This window comes from Aspergillus ambiguus, assembly GCF_047715705.1.
Source record: "Aspergillus ambiguus strain CBS 117.58 unplaced genomic scaffold BDV59scaffold_8, whole genome shotgun sequence".
In the NCBI taxonomy this organism is placed as follows: Eukaryota; Fungi; Ascomycota; class Eurotiomycetes; order Eurotiales; family Aspergillaceae; genus Aspergillus; species Aspergillus ambiguus.
In genome coordinates this window covers 155,981-172,155 of record NW_027395521.1, presented here as the reverse complement: position 1 = coordinate 172,155, position 16,175 = coordinate 155,981, and the positions used below count along the sequence as shown (strand labels likewise).

At 48.6% G+C, this 16,175-nt stretch overlaps 6 protein-coding genes across 6 annotated transcripts; 3 read left to right on the top strand and 3 right to left on the bottom strand.

Annotated features, from left to right (window-relative positions):
• Positions 1 to 3,598: 3,598 nt before the first annotated feature.
• On the top strand, positions 3,599 to 5,620 carry BDV59DRAFT_159013 (aldehyde dehydrogenase family protein). Its single transcript, XM_073687497.1, has 4 exons — positions 3,599 to 4,820; positions 4,874 to 4,958; positions 5,009 to 5,067; positions 5,120 to 5,620. The coding sequence occupies exons 1-4, from the start codon at positions 3,827 to 3,829 to the stop codon at positions 5,563 to 5,565; spliced, it is 1,584 nt and encodes a 527-aa protein (XP_073549774.1). The 5' UTR covers positions 3,599 to 3,826; the 3' UTR covers positions 5,566 to 5,620.
• Positions 5,621 to 6,129: 509 nt separating this feature from the next.
• Positions 6,130 to 8,028, top strand: BDV59DRAFT_200269 (uncharacterized protein; the record flags this gene model as incomplete). Its single annotated transcript, XM_073693540.1, has 5 exons — positions 6,130 to 7,083; positions 7,153 to 7,207; positions 7,265 to 7,448; positions 7,503 to 7,643; positions 7,689 to 8,028. 5 exons carry the CDS (start codon positions 6,130 to 6,132, stop codon positions 8,026 to 8,028), a joined length of 1,674 nt encoding a protein of 557 aa, XP_073549773.1.
• BDV59DRAFT_174272 (Zn(II)2Cys6 transcription factor) lies at positions 7,991 to 10,837 on the bottom strand. The gene is made up of 6 exons (XM_073689052.1): positions 10,443 to 10,837; positions 10,348 to 10,375; positions 10,174 to 10,289; positions 10,021 to 10,119; positions 8,844 to 9,942; positions 7,991 to 8,792 (listed from the first exon to the last, which is right to left on the bottom strand). The coding sequence occupies exons 1-6, from the start codon at positions 10,574 to 10,576 to the stop codon at positions 8,121 to 8,123; spliced, it is 2,148 nt and encodes a 715-aa protein (XP_073549772.1). The 5' UTR covers positions 10,577 to 10,837; the 3' UTR covers positions 7,991 to 8,120.
• A 579-nt stretch (positions 10,838 to 11,416) lies between these two features.
• On the bottom strand, positions 11,417 to 11,944 carry BDV59DRAFT_158990 (uncharacterized protein). The gene has a single exon (XM_073687496.1). The coding sequence runs from the start codon at positions 11,768 to 11,770 to the stop codon at positions 11,501 to 11,503; it is 270 nt and encodes an 89-aa protein (XP_073549771.1). The 5' UTR covers positions 11,771 to 11,944; the 3' UTR covers positions 11,417 to 11,500.
• A 370-nt stretch (positions 11,945 to 12,314) lies between these two features.
• BDV59DRAFT_200267 (acyl-CoA dehydrogenase family protein) lies at positions 12,315 to 13,970 on the top strand (the record flags this gene model as incomplete). Its single annotated transcript, XM_073693539.1, has 7 exons — positions 12,315 to 12,494; positions 12,572 to 12,677; positions 12,748 to 12,773; positions 12,856 to 13,033; positions 13,083 to 13,316; positions 13,366 to 13,455; positions 13,516 to 13,970. The coding sequence occupies 7 exons, from the start codon at positions 12,315 to 12,317 to the stop codon at positions 13,968 to 13,970; spliced, it is 1,269 nt and encodes a 422-aa protein (XP_073549770.1).
• Positions 13,971 to 14,099: 129 nt separating this feature from the next.
• BDV59DRAFT_191999 (acyl--CoA ligase) lies at positions 14,100 to 15,897 on the bottom strand (the record flags this gene model as incomplete). The annotated part of the gene is made up of 3 exons (XM_073691983.1): positions 14,100 to 14,432; positions 14,489 to 15,771; positions 15,834 to 15,897. 3 exons carry the CDS (start codon positions 15,895 to 15,897, stop codon positions 14,100 to 14,102), a joined length of 1,680 nt encoding a protein of 559 aa, XP_073549769.1.
• Between the last annotated feature and the right edge of the window lie 278 nt (positions 15,898 to 16,175).

Here is a 16,175-nt window from a genome sequence, read left to right as displayed (position 1 = left end):
CTTAACGCATAATCGCCCTAAAGTCTCGTCTGTGGGGGCCCCTCCTTTTTGACACCCATATTCACCGTTCCTTGACCTGTGTATGCCGGTGCCGCTTTAACAAATGTCTCCCATCGTTCGGTCGTCTGGAACGGAGCCGTACAAAAGGGCCCTATTTCAAGATCATCCAGAAATTGGCCGAGCCGTGGTAAAATTCCGTCCATTGCGCGCTGTTCCATTTCGTATTGGGCGGATCGTTTCAATCGGAGATTCTCGCTGTACCAACTGAGATCGAAATTGATCGTGCCTGCCTCATAAAGTGCGAGGATGTCAGCATCAATATCTGCGTCCAAGGCTGCCTCATAATCCATGTCGCAACCTGAAATCCAGGCTGGTGTCGCTAAAACAGGATGTAATCCAGTTGGCAAACGGTACCATTACAGTCACCTGCGCCAGTGAATGCAAGATAGGTACTTGTTGGGTCCGGAAAGAAATAATTGGAGTTGGCGCACCGTCAGATCCCTGGACCATCCGGCGAAGGCTGTACTTTCCTCCCAGGTATGTGGCACATTTCATGAAAGGGATAGTCCACAAGCTTAGGGCCAATGTGCCAACACCAACACGCCCAATAGCAGACAGGAATCGCTCCCGCATATTTTCAGGCCTATCCAATTCTCCAAGCAATGCGGATGGTGGGAGGTGGACGTGGTCGAACGAAGTAATAGCGTGGTCAAGTACACGCCCAATTGATATGGGAGGAAGCAGCCTTTGATTGTGAGTATCTGTAGCATATGCTCAATATTGTGTCCGTCAACTTACTTAGATGTTACCCCTGCGCACATTTCTTTGCCATCGGAAAGGGGAACAAGGAACGGCCGAATTCCGCGGTCGTCCCCTTCCACTATAAGGCGTGCAAACACTACGGCGACCCGAGGAATGCCAGTAACAGGCATTGATGGAGGCATGAATCTATTCTCTATGAGCTTTTGCTTCGACAGATGGTAGATTGGTATGATACATACTTGGCGGCTCCAGGCGTTGGACTGTTGAGAATGAAACTACCATCTGGCTGCAACGTCGCAGTTGTTTCCAGTTTTTTGGCATCACATCCGTGGTCGACCTCGTTTAGCATGAATGGCGTTCTGCGAGTGGTGTTATTATTGATTCACCCGACATTAGACGAAAGCGCCTTGTAGGACCTACGATACTTCATAACTAAGTATCTTTTCCATGAGAAGGCTGAGGTCAGGTCTGTGAACAGCATACGGGGCCACAGTCCCTGCGACCAAGTTGAACTGGATGGAAAATAGGATCTGAGCAGTGATGTCTCGAACGATCATACCGTCCATGTGTGCTTCCCAAAACTTGGGCGTTAGTTTGAGGACATCATTCATACTCAGGGCTAGATAGCGTTAGTATACATGACGAAAATTGGGGATGGCATATACCATGATGTCCAGCTAGTGCTCTCGCACGAAGTGGGGATGGCATATACCATGATGTCCAGCTAGTGCTCTCGCACGAAGATACGACCTCTCAAGACCCTCGGTGCGTGCCGAGTTATCATATTCTCTCTGGAATATATCCTTTAATAATAGCCTGAGGCTAGAATTTTCCTTCTTTGTTGAGATCTGAGAAGGTGCAACCATTTTGGCAGAACTTTTCATGATAACCGCACTGTTGTCTCCATCAGAGGGGAAATCTCCCGTCCTTTATATATTATATTCTCCTCCTATCTTCATATTGGAACATATGACGTCCCAAGCATGTTGCCACAGTCTTCTGAAAAGTTGCAAGTTACAATGTAATTCACCATAGCCGAAAGTGACGAATTTTGTTTTATTTTTGATAACGACGTCCATGATAATCCTGCCAGCCTCGCCAAGGAGCCCACTTCGCCATATAGCCCTATGAATCCACGCTGGCGGTCCTTAGGGCTCTATGTACATCTCTCATTTGTAAAAATTCAGATTGATGTCCTGTCCATGGATTTTTAATCGTTTTAACTTCCCGGGACCACTGGGAATAGCACTGCAAACAGGATCTCAGACACTCTAATCTGCAAAGACAGCTTGCGAGGAAATTAGTTTCGTTACACGTTATATCCTTTTTTTTTTCCTGTATGTATGATCGAGATTATTCGGGAGACATGTCAGAATCCCACTTTGAGGAATCCAACATATGCGCTCGTTCATAGCAAGCAATGCGCCTGAATGTTATAATGATAATAGTTGGCGAGTCCCCAACAAGCACCCCCTGTTCAAACGGGCTATCTCCACGGAGTAGTTGCTACTTTCATCTACCATATACGTAAGAGGAAAGCCCCACGGTCTCGAGGCCAATATACTTTATATCGGTAGGCAGGGCCAGGCGTCGGTTGCCAACATTGTTGCATATGAAAGTGGCTGCCTTTGATCATGTGGTCCGCCACGCAAACGTCGGCCAGATAATACCATGGTTCGTATACGTGTTTTTGCGAGAAAATTTAGGCTTTAATGATGCTATCTACACATACAAGCAGTGGTCTTAGGAATAAGATGTCAACTTTGTGCATATTATTGTGACGTATATAAGCTCCTGTATGCGGCGGAGTTTGTTCAATACCACTAACGGAGAGGTGTACGTATCTTTCCCTTGATCACTGGTTAATATGGTAGTCTAAACAGTGTCAGTATAAACAGTGGTTTTTCTTCAATCTCGTTATAGGAATATAAACAGAGTTCGTGTGAGTGGTGCTGTGTGGTAGCCAGAACGATTTGACTCAGCTGCACGGTTTTCATATACAGTTGCGCCGCTCCATATAATAACTCCATTTACATAATAACTGTGTAAATTGGCACTTAAACCACATAATAACGTCCCGATGAAGATTTTATATCTCTTTTTGGCAGATCTAGCCCGCAGGACTTCATGTTGACGTTCACGCAAGCTTCAAGGAATTCCTCTAAATCTATGAAGGCGCCAGGAAAGTACTGGGAGAAACAGCAAAGTTAATGTGGCAATCCGGCCACGAGCTAACGGGTTCTGCAAAGAACGACAGCCTCCTGGGTTGATCACTAGCTAGATACCTCAATGCTCGGTGGCGATGCCTCTTCACAACGCGAATGCAGTACAGTCCTCGAAAATGTGGTCGGACCATGGCTGGTAACGAGAATTCTAAGCCTTTTTTTTAATACATAAACTGGGTCGATAATCCAGTTGGCTCATTGCTACCGCCATAAGATAGTTGGTCGTATGCCGTATGCGCGGCCCAGGCTGTCATAAACCTAGAATGACGAAAGGGGTAATAAAATGGTAACCTGCTGGGTTCTATCCCCTAAATTTCCAAGTTCACTTGAAATTTTGTCATTTCTAACTGGCGTCAGTCTTCTCCGATCCGCCAGAGTTTAGGTTAACGACGAGGAACGAAACCACTCTAATATAAATGCGTGGCTTTTATCCCTAGCTCTACCACATTCCTGACAGAGAAATGATAACAATGGAGATGACTTCTCCTTAGGATCTCCACGATGCCGTGGCAGCACAACCGAGGCGATTCGGCCCGGCGGGGCGCTGTAGCCCATTACTGACCTCTGAGCCAATCAGAGAGAGACTTGGAGAATGTGGTCGACTCGGCGCCATCGGCAGTGTGGAATTCGGCGGCTGGATTGACATGAGAGCGGGGTGCAGTCGGGAAGCACATGAATCCTCCGCAAAGCCCCAGAATGGAGCTTCCTGCAGCGAGATAGTTTCGACTTGCTCTTGGTTGCCTTCTTTTGCATTATTCTTCGCTTCCTTTTTTACTAGGTCTTTCTTAGTCCGGTTCGCGATACAGAGTACGAAGTGAAAATAACCCGCAACAACAGCCATGTACACCCCTGAAGCAGAGGTTGAGTCGGCCTATAATACCCTCCAGGAGACTTTCCGCTCCGGAAAGACAAAGGAGATTGCCTGGAGGAAATGGCAGCTGAAGCAGGTCTGGTGGATGATCGAGGAGAATGAGCAGCGCATTATTGAAGCGTTGCAGAAGGACATGAATAAACCCGTATTTGAGACAACTTTCACCGAGTCAATGACTATCAAGACCGACGTTGTCGAGCATCTCAAAAACATCGACAAATGGACCGCGGAACGGCCAACTGATACCCCGTTGCCCATGAAGGCAGTATTACGCCCTACAATCCGTCCAGAACCCTTGGGCGTAGCGCTCATTATCGGGCCTTGGAACTTCCCTATCTCGCTTATTTTGCAGCCTATGATTGCTGCAATCACCGCTGGCTGCGCTGTTATGTTGAAACCATCAGAGATGACCCAAGCGACCCAAGCGCTTTTGGTGGATTTGATTCCGAAATACATGGATCCTAGTGCCATCCGCATTGTCACTGGAGGACCAGCTGAGACCGGTAGCCTAATGGCGCGCAAGTGGGACCATATCTTCTTCACTGGATCCGTGAATGTTGCTCGCTACGTGGCCGCAGCTGCTGCGAAGAATCTGACGCCGACCGTACTAGAACTCGGTGGCCAATGCCCAGCCATTGTTACGAAGACCGCTGATGTCGAGATAGCGGCTAGGCAGATTGCCTGGGTGAAGTTCCTGAATTCTGGCCAGATCTGCCTTTCCGTCAACCATGTATTTGCCCACCCGGATGTAGAGAAAAAGCTCATCGAGCGCATGAAATTTTACTTCAGCGAGTTCAAGAAGGGCAAAACACTGGAGATGACCCACATTGTGAATGACAAGAACTTTGAAAGATTGAAGGCACTTTTGGAGAAGACTGACGGTAAGGTCGAATGCGGCGGTGAGCTGGATGCATCGACCCGCTGCATTCCTCCATCTATCGTCAGTAATGTTACGATGAAAGGTACGTCTCTGTGGCTGGGCAATAAATTACATCGTGAACTAAATGAGGGTCAGACTCACTACTCTCCGAGGAGCTCTTTGGAACTATCTGTCCTGTTCTCAAATCGTCAACTGACGAGGCGATCGAATCGATTAATAGGCTAGTATATCCGTCTTAGCTTGGGTTTTTGATCTGACATTTGCCTGCAGCCTGCCTCGCCCCCTTGCAATTTATGTCTTTAGCAAGGATCAAAAGGAGATTGACCAAGGCAGGTACCCCACTGTCGTCGCGCATAGTAACAAACCTAACTAATATTACAGTGATCTCTTCTACCATCTCGGGTGGTGTTACGGTCAACGGCGTCCTAATTCACGCGACCGTTCCCGGTGCGCCCTTCGGCGGTGTTGGGGATTCTGGCCATGGATCGTACCACGGTGACTTCGGTTTCCGCAGCTTCTCGCACATGCGTGTTATCGCCCGACCAACGTCTCTCTTCTCCAAGGTTTCCTCCTTCCTGCTTCCGCCTTACTCTCCCGACCGAATCAAATGGCTTGCTGTCCGCAACAGCCTCGGACTCAAGCGCGAGTGGACCCTAGAAGACGAGAGACGTGAGTGCAGCAAAGGGGTTGTGTGGAAGTCAGCTAGTCGGGTTTTGAAGTTGCTCGTGGTCATCATCACTCTGGGGCTGGTAGATTCAAAGATGCAAGGTCGTCTTGGATTGGCAAGCACTTTCAAGAACATGATGGACTTTCTCAAAAACAAATGAATCAGACGCATAACCCGTCATTGACAGGAAAAGACAGATCTTGTTCCCGACGTTCTTATAGTGTTCTTGTTAGTTCCGATACTTTTGTCCCTATCCTTGGGCTTCCTAGTTAATCTATTGAATATTTCTTTTGTGGACGTCCGAAAGCTATTGTCGCTATTTTCCGAAAATAAATCCACTTGTGGTATCCTCTTGAGAGTAGGTTCATAGCCCTTTCAGGAATCCTGTCATTTAAATAGTTGATACTTCTCTTGGAAATGAACTAGTGGTTTTGAACAAAGGCAGTTTCCTTGGTACAACGTGTTTTTCTACAATGGTGGGGAAAGTCTCAATTTCGGAATATATCAGTTTCGGGATTCAACCAAAATCATCAAATTCCGTATCGACAGAAAACTAAACGGAAGTGTGTACTCCACAAAATTACAATATCTAGTCGAAAATCCGAGCTCCGAAGCGACAAGAGTGAGGTACAGTTCAAATCCGAGAAATATCTTCATATAGATTGAAGGACCAAAATAGCCCTAGAATCGTGCAGTCCGCATCGGAACAGTAACGACTGCCACAATGTCTATCCTTCGTGCGAGCGTTTGGACCAAAATCCCAGATAATGTGTTCATTTCGCAGCTCATGCAGGATAATACCTCGCAGACGCCTCCCGACAAAATAATTTACGAGGAAGCGTTGACAGGCAAAATTTCCACCTACGGGTCATTTCATCGCCAGATCCGCCGCACGGCATACCAGTTTCGTGAACATTTTCAATTCCAGCCTGGACAGACAGTTTCCATATCTGCGTCGAGTTGCATTGACTACATCCTGACTGCACAGGCTGTATGGTGGGCTGGTGGGGTGGTGAGCCCAATAAATAACGCTCTTCACGCGGAAGAGATCGCCAGAGCGATAGACCTCGTCAAGCCACAGTTTCTTGTTGTCGACGAGACCTTACACGCTAAGGTCCCAAACATCGTCAAACACTCGATGCAATGCAATTTGGGTGCGTTAAGAGTCCTCACTATTGGCACACCAAGCGTTGAATGGCCTGCGTTCCCTATCAGCTATTCGCCCTCCATTGACGGCGAACCCGAGCTGTCTTGCCCGATTTCTTCACCAGGATCGGACCCTAAGACCACATGTGCAGCAATTTTGCTTTCTAGCGGAACTACTGGAATGCCCAAGGCTGTTATGTTGTCTCATTACAACCTCGTCGCGACATGTTATCAACTGCGTGATGACAACCCCCAGAATTGGCGGGGGAGTCAGCGCGAGATTTTCTTTCCTCCGTTGTCCCATGTTTACGCCCTCTATGTCTGTTTCACGATGTGTACATGGTTGGGAGCGTACGTTTGCTTGATGCCACGATTTGATCTTGAATTATATTGCCGTTTGCTCCAAGATCGGAAAGCAACATTGGCAAGAATTGTGCCGCCCATTGCGAAAATACTCGGCGATCATCCTGTGGTTCGCAAATACCAGTATCCATGTCTGGAATACTTCAGTTGTTCCGCCGCCCCCTTGCATGTAAGTCATCGCTTTGACTTTGCGGCACTCAACTGTACCTAAGTACTGACCCGAACGTGACTGCACTAGAAAGAGACTGCCAATAAGCTAAGTGAAGCTTTCCCTGGAGTTGCCCTTTGCCAAAGTAAGAATCCCTGGACTGCATTATGGGGCTGTATTTGTACACCCTGACACCAAACAGCGTACGGATGCACGGAACTTTCAGGCCCTTGCGTTCAAAGTGGAGTTCGTGATAAGGACCTACCTCTTAATGGTGCCGGGAAGCTAGTTGCCAACAGCGAAATTCGATTCCTGGATACAGATGGCAAGGATGTTGGGGCACGCGGGCCCGGTGAAATTACTTGTCGGGGACCGAATGTGATGATGTGAGTTCACGGAAGGGTCCGGACCACCTACGGGAGTACTGACAAGCTGGACAGGGGCTACAAGGACAATGAGGAAGAAACCACCAAAGCGATACTTGAAGGTGGATGGCTGCGTACGGGAGATCTCGGATACATCGACAAATCTGGTTACCTTACCGTCTATGATCGGATCAAGGATTTAATCAAGTATAAGGGGTATGTGCATCCCGTCCAAGACGAGACTAGTCTAACAAACCGCAGATTCCAGGTCGCCCCATCTGAGCTGGAAAACATTATCATACGGCACCCTCTGGTCCGAGAAGCCGCTGTTATTGGAGTCTGGGATGATCAGCAAGCAACTGAACTTCCCCGAGCATTCGTGGCTCTCAAGAAACCAGCCCAACAAAATGCAACGGCCGATGTGCACAAATCTATTTCCAACTTTGTCGCGGACCAGGTATCGAACTACAAGCGTCTCAGAGGAGGCGTGGTGATCATAGATGCGCTGCCGAAGAATCCAACTGGGAAGGTTATGAAGAAGGAGTTAAAGGATGCCAGGTTTTCTCAGGGGGTTACTGGCCACCTGACATCTAAGCTCTAAGGAGCCCATGAGGTACATAGATATGGAATTACATTGAAAGTTTCTTTAAGGACTTGGTTCTTGTTCTGCCTTTCCATTAATCCCGATGCCTACTACAGTTTGCTGAAGGTATCTTGGATGCTTTCCTCCAAATTAGTATGTACCATGTCCCAAAACTGGGATCCCATTACTGAAGGACTGCGGAAATCTCCGTCGTATTGGAAACCACCATCCGCTAGACCATCGTCAAGTAAGGGAAAGAATGTTAGAGTATCAAAGGGGTCGTAATCAGTAAACGGCATACTCTCCTGAGGCACGTCGCCACCATCTCCAAGGACATTCTCTCTCATGAGAGAATTAGTATTCCCTTCTGGAGGATCATCAGGTATTTCGGGGCCTTCGCCTGCCTCTTCGAGAAGGAAGCCTAGATCAGATCCCGTGGATACTGCCGAGTCCAATGCCCGAATCGCTCGTTTTGCAGTGTCTAGCGTTTGGGAAAACTGCACGAGAAGTTGATATGACATCCTGAATGCTTCGATACTCGAGTTCCGCTCTGCACGAGCAGAGGAATCCTGGATGGCAAAGATAAGATGATAAATGCACTCAAGAAGTGCTGTGCTGAAGAAGAACCCACAAGGGATAATACTGGGGCAACTGTCTGTGAATGCAGCGATTGCTTCGACTGTTTGTGCTGCCAAGGATGCACAAAGACGCCTAGAGAGCTTGTTTCGATCATTCCGCTGTAGCGGATTCTGTCGGATAGTCAGTCGGAGAAGGTTCAGTCTCTGTTCCAAGGTCAGTGTATTTTGCCATAAACACCGAGTAAGAAGCCATACAATGAAGATAGCCAATCGACGACGTATCTGAGGCTCAGCCTCGCCTTGTGCTATGTAGACACGCTCGAGCAGGTCGGTTTCCCAGGTCAGTTCAATAGGGAGCTCTCGCTGTGCAACGAGGATTCGGGTGTCCATAACTTCTATCTCCTTCCAGTCGGCTGGCTTTTGAGCGGCAGCAGCGAAGAACAAGTCCCATATTTGGGACCACAATCTTGCCTGGTTAACGAGGGCCTGCATGTAGTGATACGTGAGGGTAGTTTGAGGAGTTTCTCCTGGGGGCAGAGCATAGAAATCCGTCACGGCGACTTCGTTATCTCGGATCACATAGGGTCCCCCTGTTCGCTGGGCGATCTTGCGGTCAAGAAAGTAGATTAACCACCAGAGCATTTTGCGGTCGCGTGCTTCCTGTCGAGAGACGGAACCCCATGCACGTTCGTCATTTAATCGATCGTACATCGCTAGCTGGACTGCGTTTGAGATAGCCTGTGATGCTGCATGAAGGTGCTCCGATTGCATGAGATATTCGGCACTCAGCGCGTGGTAACGGATCAAATCTAGATCCACGTATTTCGGCGAAGAACAATATTGAATTAGTTTACGCCCGCGAAGGAAGATAGACCATCCTGGTCGCAGATCATCGGGCCTGATGTCGACAGAACAGAAACACTCAGCCACAGCAATCATATTGCACAGCATGGCCACCGTGGAATGTTTGCGAAAGTCAACATCGATGATACGTTGGTCCTCACTATATCCTAGCTTTCCTAACGTCTCCCGGAGACGTGTCTCTGTTTCATAACGATCGAGGAACGGAAAGAATGAGTCAAGATCACGAAAATAAACGTCCAGAAGGGCTTGTACTCGGGTTGGGCGTGGTAGTTCGACCGGAAATACTCTATTCAACAGATCGTTCCGTCTTTGTGGAACTGGAGTTGACTGTTTTCTGTTTGAACGGGCCAGTTCTCGCAGGCATTGCAATTGTGATGACAGAGAGATGCTTCGAGGACGAGTATCGTATACTTCGTAGGCGTCGGTGTCTTCATCCAACGCTAGCGATATATCGATGCGTTCAATTGGAGGCGGCAACGAACGAACAGTTCTTGTATAATATCATTAATATCATTTGCAAAGGATGCAGCATTATCTGAGCATCAGGTAGGGGCTCAGCGTGACTTACGAAGTTTGGTCAGGGTTACTCTGGGGACTAGAATGGAGGCTTGTTGGTTGAGGAAGAGGAAGTGGACTGGTCATGTCTCGAGCTAATCCTTCCCGATCCCTATAACATGTCAGAAACTGGCTTCACTCTTCCAAGAGTAAAAATGTGGCATACTGAGTTCGTGCTCCGGTCTTGTCTGTTCGCTGCCTTCTTCCTCTCCGCGCCCTGGGCATGTAGATACAAGTGGTGCCCCTTACTCGGCAGTTGAGACAAATGTCCTCGCCGGAACACTGTGTATAAAGTCTCATTAATTGATTTAGCAATAAATCCATCATCTTCACAGCATACCTTGACTTTTCGTCGCTGGCAATCCTGACTAGACAAGGATAAGTAAAATACGCCAGAAGGAGGTCAAAGTGGAACAACAGCGCAGGCAGCCATACCATGCTCTCCCGATATATTTTGTCCTTTTGCTCTGCTTGGACCGTTGCTGTCTAGTGTTGCCATGGCTTGTGGTATGATTGCTGGTGCCCTGAGGGGTGACAAGTGCGCTATTCTCGCAGGACTCAGACTCCATAATAAGGAAGAATAATCTAGGTGAGTAGGTCAAAGAATTGGATCATACGATTATCATACAATCGAACTGTTTCCACGAAAAGGAGAAGGAAAAGGAGCGCTAGGGAAGAATCGACGTCGAGAATCGTGGGGAAATGCTTGCGGGGAAGAACGGGATTCCCGAACTCTCTGGTTGGCCTACCAGTTTCTCTAAACCGGCTTTCTCCCGAAGTTCGGCCACCTACGTCGTCGTTTATCGCCATTAATGTGCTCAAGGACAGCCATATATGCATAGGAAATATACAACATAAATTTATATAATCCTCAAGACACTACATGTACCGTCCCCCTGTGCATTCAATGCAGGTCCCTGTTACATACGATGACAACGGACTCGCCAAAAACAGCATAACTCGGGCGGCCTCATACGCAGTTCCCGGCCGGGCCAGTGGGATATCTGACACATCACGCCATTTCTTTGCATTCAAAGGGATACCGGGTTTGATTGACTGGCCACCGACTTGAAGCACATCGGAGTCACTGGGTGGCCGAGTTATCCGCGTATCAATCCACCCGTATGCTACCGCATTTGCTCGAACGTTATAACTGCAGCAGAATCCATTAGCCTTGTCATTTGGGCTGTGCGAAAACAAATGAGTTTTGTTTCATCTTACCGACTCCATTCAGATGCAACTGTTTTCGTCAAACCGACAATTCCGGCCTTTGCGGTCGAGTAATTGATCTGACCCATAGAGCCATGCAGACCAGAGGTGGATGATACACTGATCACTGTCTTAGGCATATCGCGGTAGGCAGGACTCATCCAATGTGTTGACAACGCCTTTATCATACGAAATGGCGTATAGTTATGTACCTTCATGATGATGTCGAATTTCTCTTCACTCATTTTGTGGATGGCACTATCATGGCAGAAGCCTACAGGAGGTTAATACCTGCTTCGCATCATATATAATAAGCACATACCTGCGTTGTTGATCAAACAGTTGATTTTACCCCATTTCTGAAGGACACCCTCTACCAACTTGGAAGGAAAGTTTTCATCCAGCACGTTTCCCGGATAGCTTTCTGCCTCCCCTCCCATGCGACGAATATCTGCCACTACCTCCGCAGCCTTATCCTGATCCAGGTCGTTTATTGCGATTTTACCTCCTTTCTGAGCTAGAAGAAGCGCAGCAGACCGACCGATGCCTGTCATTATTGTTCAATGTTAGTCATTCAACGCTTGTTGACCAGTATACTACCAACCTTGAGCTCCGCCCGTAATGACTACAACCTGACCATCAATCCGACTAGGATCATGGCTGGGGTCAGCTCCCTCCAGATGATTCTGTACCTGAAGAAGTCTTTCAGTCGCCATTTCCGGGTGTAATTTACGTCGCTTGTCTGATATGGATTTACAAATGTACCGAGGGTGGATTCTAAATAAACAACGACCTGTCTATTCTACAAATTCATCAATCCAGAGACGTCGGCCTTTTTTCCGTGTATAATCGCTTGTTATGCCGAGGGTATGCTGAATCCAGAGGCAAATTCCGTTGCGTCGGTCAGTCACTCGTCGATTCGGAATTTATAGCACCAACCCTAAAATTCCGAATCGGAACCACACAGTAAACGCGATGATCATCTACTGTACGGTTGTTGATACATTTTGTGTATATATTAATCTTTCGTTCTTGAGTAAATGTATGTCTAGAGAGCCAGGAAATCACTCTCGTTTATATTCTATTCTCGAAAGTACGATGCAACTCGCTCTCACTTCAGAAATTCCTGGGGCCGACCCATCATGGCACCGCCGCCGGGATCATCCATACTACAAGCCCAGTCACCATCGTCTCCAACGTTTCGTACGGGAGTACGTGAATCGTGATATTGTCCCCAACGTGGAGGAATGGGAGAAAACTGGGGAAATACCCGTTGAGGTACAGGCAAACTCCGGCATCGATAAAAGCAACCGCAGGAGCATATGTAACTGACAGTTTATTATGTACACGCGTAGTCATTCAGAAGACATGCAGCTCTTGGCTTCCTAGCTGCGTCGGCCTTCCCTATCCCTAAGGAATATGTCAAGGACGTCACTCTTCCTGGTGGAATCTCCGTTGACGGTTCGTTTCCGGAACCTGTGGACCCTAACCCTGTTTCATAACTGAGGCATAGCTTCTAACTTTAACGCAGAATGGGACGAATTTCATGACGCCATTGTACGACACCGTTTTCTTCTTCTCCTCTCCCACTTTTTTTTTTTTTTTTGTCTTGGGGGTTTATGGTACTAATCAGGTCTAGGTTATTGATGAGATGGCGAGATGCGGATGTCTGGGCACCGTTTGGGGAATTAATGGGGGCGCCTCCGTCGGAGGACCTCCAATTGATCGCTATGGCACATCAGAACAGAAGCAGAAATACCTGGCACCTCTGCTACGTGGTCAACAAAGGCACTGCCTCTGTGTTACTGAGCCTGCCAGTATGTCTAAAGTCACTGTGCTCTCCTCACCATCGCTAATCAGCCTTAGTCGGGTCGGACGTTGCTGGCTTGACCACGACTGCGCGGAAGTCGGCTGACGGAAAGTCCTATGTGCTGAATGGCGAGAAGAAATGGGTCACTCAGGGCCGCTGGGCTGATCATGGGCTCGTCGCAGCCCGGACAGGGCCCGCTGGAGCTAAGGGGATCTCGGTTTTTATTGTCCCCTTGAACTCCCAGGGAATCTCTCGTAGAAAGATGGAGAATTCCGGAGCCAGCTCAAGTGGTAGGATTCCTGACTTATCATATTCTAGGACTCGCTAACTATGAGCCAGGTTCGACGTTTATGGAACTAGACGAGGTTGTCGTCCCAGCGGAAAACCTCCTTGGAAAGGAGAACCACGGCTTTGAAATTATCATGTCGAGTGAGATGTTCCTTGACCCTATCCATTCTAGAAACTTCGCAAACTGACACAAATCTCTAGCGTTCGCTCATGAACGCCTTTGGGTCGGAATCACGGCCTTGCGACTAGCTCGTGTGTCATACGAAGATTCCTATCGTCACGCCCTGAAGCGAAAGACGTTCGGAAAGCCCCTGTTCGAAAATCAAGTCATCCGTCAAAAGTTTGCAAAAATGGTGAACCGCCTGGAACCTACTCAGACGTACATGGAAGAGATGGTCTTCCGCTCAGTGCGCATGCCATCGTTGGAATTTTCTCCGCTGGCTGCCATGTTGAAGGTTCAAGCTGCCCACAACCTGGAAAAGGTATCACGCGAATGTCAGCAAGTCTTCGGTGGCCTTGGGTACTCTCGCACTGGACAGGGCCAGCGCGTGGAGCAGATCAGCCGCGATGTCCGCGTTCTGGTAGTTAGTGGAGGGAGTGAGGAGATTCTACTTGACATGATTGCCAAGCAGCAACGACGTCTTGCTAATCTGTAGGTTAGCTCTGTACATAAACATTGAGCGCATATTCTGCACGGTGACCATCCTGTTTGTAATTGAACCTGATGAATTGTCTGATTGATATACGCTTACAAATACTATCTATCAAGCTAGTATATGATCTATTTACAATTTGGCTTTCTTCGCCTCCTTCTTGGCCTGATCACGTAGTTCACGACGCAAGATCTTTCCACTGGGACTCTTGGGGATTGCAGGGAGGAAAACGACGCCACCCCGAAGCTGTTTGTAGTGAGCCAAGTTATTCTTAACAAACTCCTTGACTCCATCTTCCGTGATCTTCTTCTGGTCAGCAACAATATAAGCCCTGGGCACTTCGTTACCGGAGCCGTCAGGGGCTGCAACTCCGATGACGGCTGCATCCATGATTTGTGGATGAGACAGGAGCAGAGCTTCGAGCTCGGCGGGAGCCACCTGGAGACCCTTGTACTTGATAAGCTCCTAGCTGCTAGTTAGCAATAATCTAGAAACGAGGAATTAACGGCTATTCATTATACCTTCTTCCGGTCAACAATATAGAAGAGGCCATTCTTGCGGATTCCGATGTCTCCAGACTTGAACCATCCATCCTCGGTAAAAGCGTCCTTGGTGGCCTCAGGATTATTGTAGTATCCGGTGGTCACCACGGGACCCTTGACGAGAAACTCGCCCTCCTTGCCTTCTTCAACGTCTTTTCCATCGTCGTCCACAATCCGCAGCCGCATGTTAGGCAACAAGCGACTAACGCTACCCGAGAGCTCCTCCTCATCCCAGGGCATTCCGGTCGTACTGCCGGTAGTCTCACTCAGACCCCATGTCTGATTGATCAGACACCCGAGTTTCTTCTGTGCTTTCTGCTGGAGATCGGCTCCCATGGGGGCCGCTCCGGAATAGGCGCGTCGCATCGACTTGAACTGATCAGTGACTAGCGGGCTGAGACTAATGAGAAGGTAGATCGGCGGCACAGAGAAGAAAAAGGTGATTTCGAGTTGCTTGCAGTGCTCAAGGAACTTGTTAAAGTCGAACCTCTCCATCCAGTACACGGTGCCTCCCACCACTCCCGGGTTGATGAAGTATCCCTGACAGCCGGCAATATGGGCAGTCGGAAGATGTGCCAACGTGCGGTAGGGGTTCTCATAGTTGGGGTCTTCCGCCTTTTTCTTTGCGACATGCTCCTGATCCATGAAGTAAGGGATCAGGGCCTCCGCAACGACGTTGAGATGGGAAATGTTGACTCCTTTCGGGACACCCGTTGTACCACTGCTGTAGAGCAAGCAGATGAGGGAGTTCTTCAACTCTTCCGGATCAGTGATGCGTTCCCAGTCAAGCACATCTGTTGGCTTGAGATCGGCGAGGTAATTCTTGCCCGTACTATAGTTCTCCAACACCCTCTCATGCCCCATACTCTTCAGGATCAGGACCCGGTCCATGGGAACTCCCGCCGCCTGAGCAGCTTTAATGGCAACATCCTGGCAACCAGTGCCGGTAATGACAAGCCGACTGCTTCCTTGACGAATCTGTCGCTCCAGCTCAGCTGAAGTCGCGGTATAGGAGGCAGCACTCCACACACCACCCGCAGCAACAACACCATAGAAGACCGCCGGGAAGAGGATCTGCCCCGGGGAGACCCCCAGAACAACATCTTTTCCAGACCCCTGGCTACCGACACCGAAATAATTTCTCAGGACATATGCGATCTGACGCGTATACATGCGGGCCTGAGCTTTCGTGATAGCATTGGAGGGGTCGGCGGCTTCCGCATGCATAACAGTATTTTCATCACTGCGCGGAAGGGGTGACTCTATAATTCACGATATGTCAGTTTGGTAGACCAAATTTCTCTGTTCTAGAAAGGAATCGTACCGAACAAAAGAGTCAAAAGGTCAATGTTGGGGATATCATAATCTTTTTCGGGAAGATAGATCATGGCGGCGGGGTGGAGGATATATCCGCAGTCTAGGTATACTGAAAGGGAACTGACAAGGGAAAGAAGCAGTCCGCGGCGCCAACCGCGGTTTTATACCAAAGGATCCCTGGAACATCCGATTTATGAGCGCGATCATGTCTTCGCATGCTTCATTGTGTTGTGCATAAAGCCTTCTGGTTGCTCCAAAGGGGGGGTGATCAAGAGCTCCCGAGGTTCCTCGGTAGGATCGGCGAATCCTCTCGCTCTAAGACAGCTTCTCTCGCAGCCGCGATTCAGAT

What these genes read in the sequence shown, in the direction of transcription:
- BDV59DRAFT_159013 (XM_073687497.1), top strand. Translation starts at nt 3,827, where the DNA reads ATGTACACCCCTGAAGCAGAGGTTGAGTCGGCCTATAATACCCTCCAG. An exon ending in CAGTAATGTTACGATGAAAG is followed by an intron (nt 4,821 to 4,873) that starts GTACGTCTCTGT and finishes AATGAGGGTCAG; the next exon opens with ACTCACTACTCTCCGAGGAG. An exon ending in TCAAAAGGAGATTGACCAAG is followed by an intron (nt 5,068 to 5,119) that starts GCAGGTACCCCA and finishes CTAATATTACAG; the next exon opens with TGATCTCTTCTACCATCTCG.
- BDV59DRAFT_174272 (XM_073689052.1), bottom strand. Translation starts at nt 10,576, where the DNA reads ATGGAGTCTGAGTCCTGCGAGAATAGCGCACTTGTCACCCCTCAGGGC. An exon ending in GCCAGCGACGAAAAGTCAAG is followed by an intron (nt 10,290 to 10,347) that starts GTATGCTGTGAA and finishes CTTTATACACAG; the next exon opens with TGTTCCGGCGAGGACATTTG. An exon ending in AGTAACCCTGACCAAACTTC is followed by an intron (nt 9,943 to 10,020) that starts GTAAGTCACGCT and finishes ATATTATACAAG; the next exon opens with AACTGTTCGTTCGTTGCCGC.
- BDV59DRAFT_158990 (XM_073687496.1), bottom strand. Translation starts at nt 11,770, where the DNA reads ATGACAGGCATCGGTCGGTCTGCTGCGCTTCTTCTAGCTCAGAAAGGA.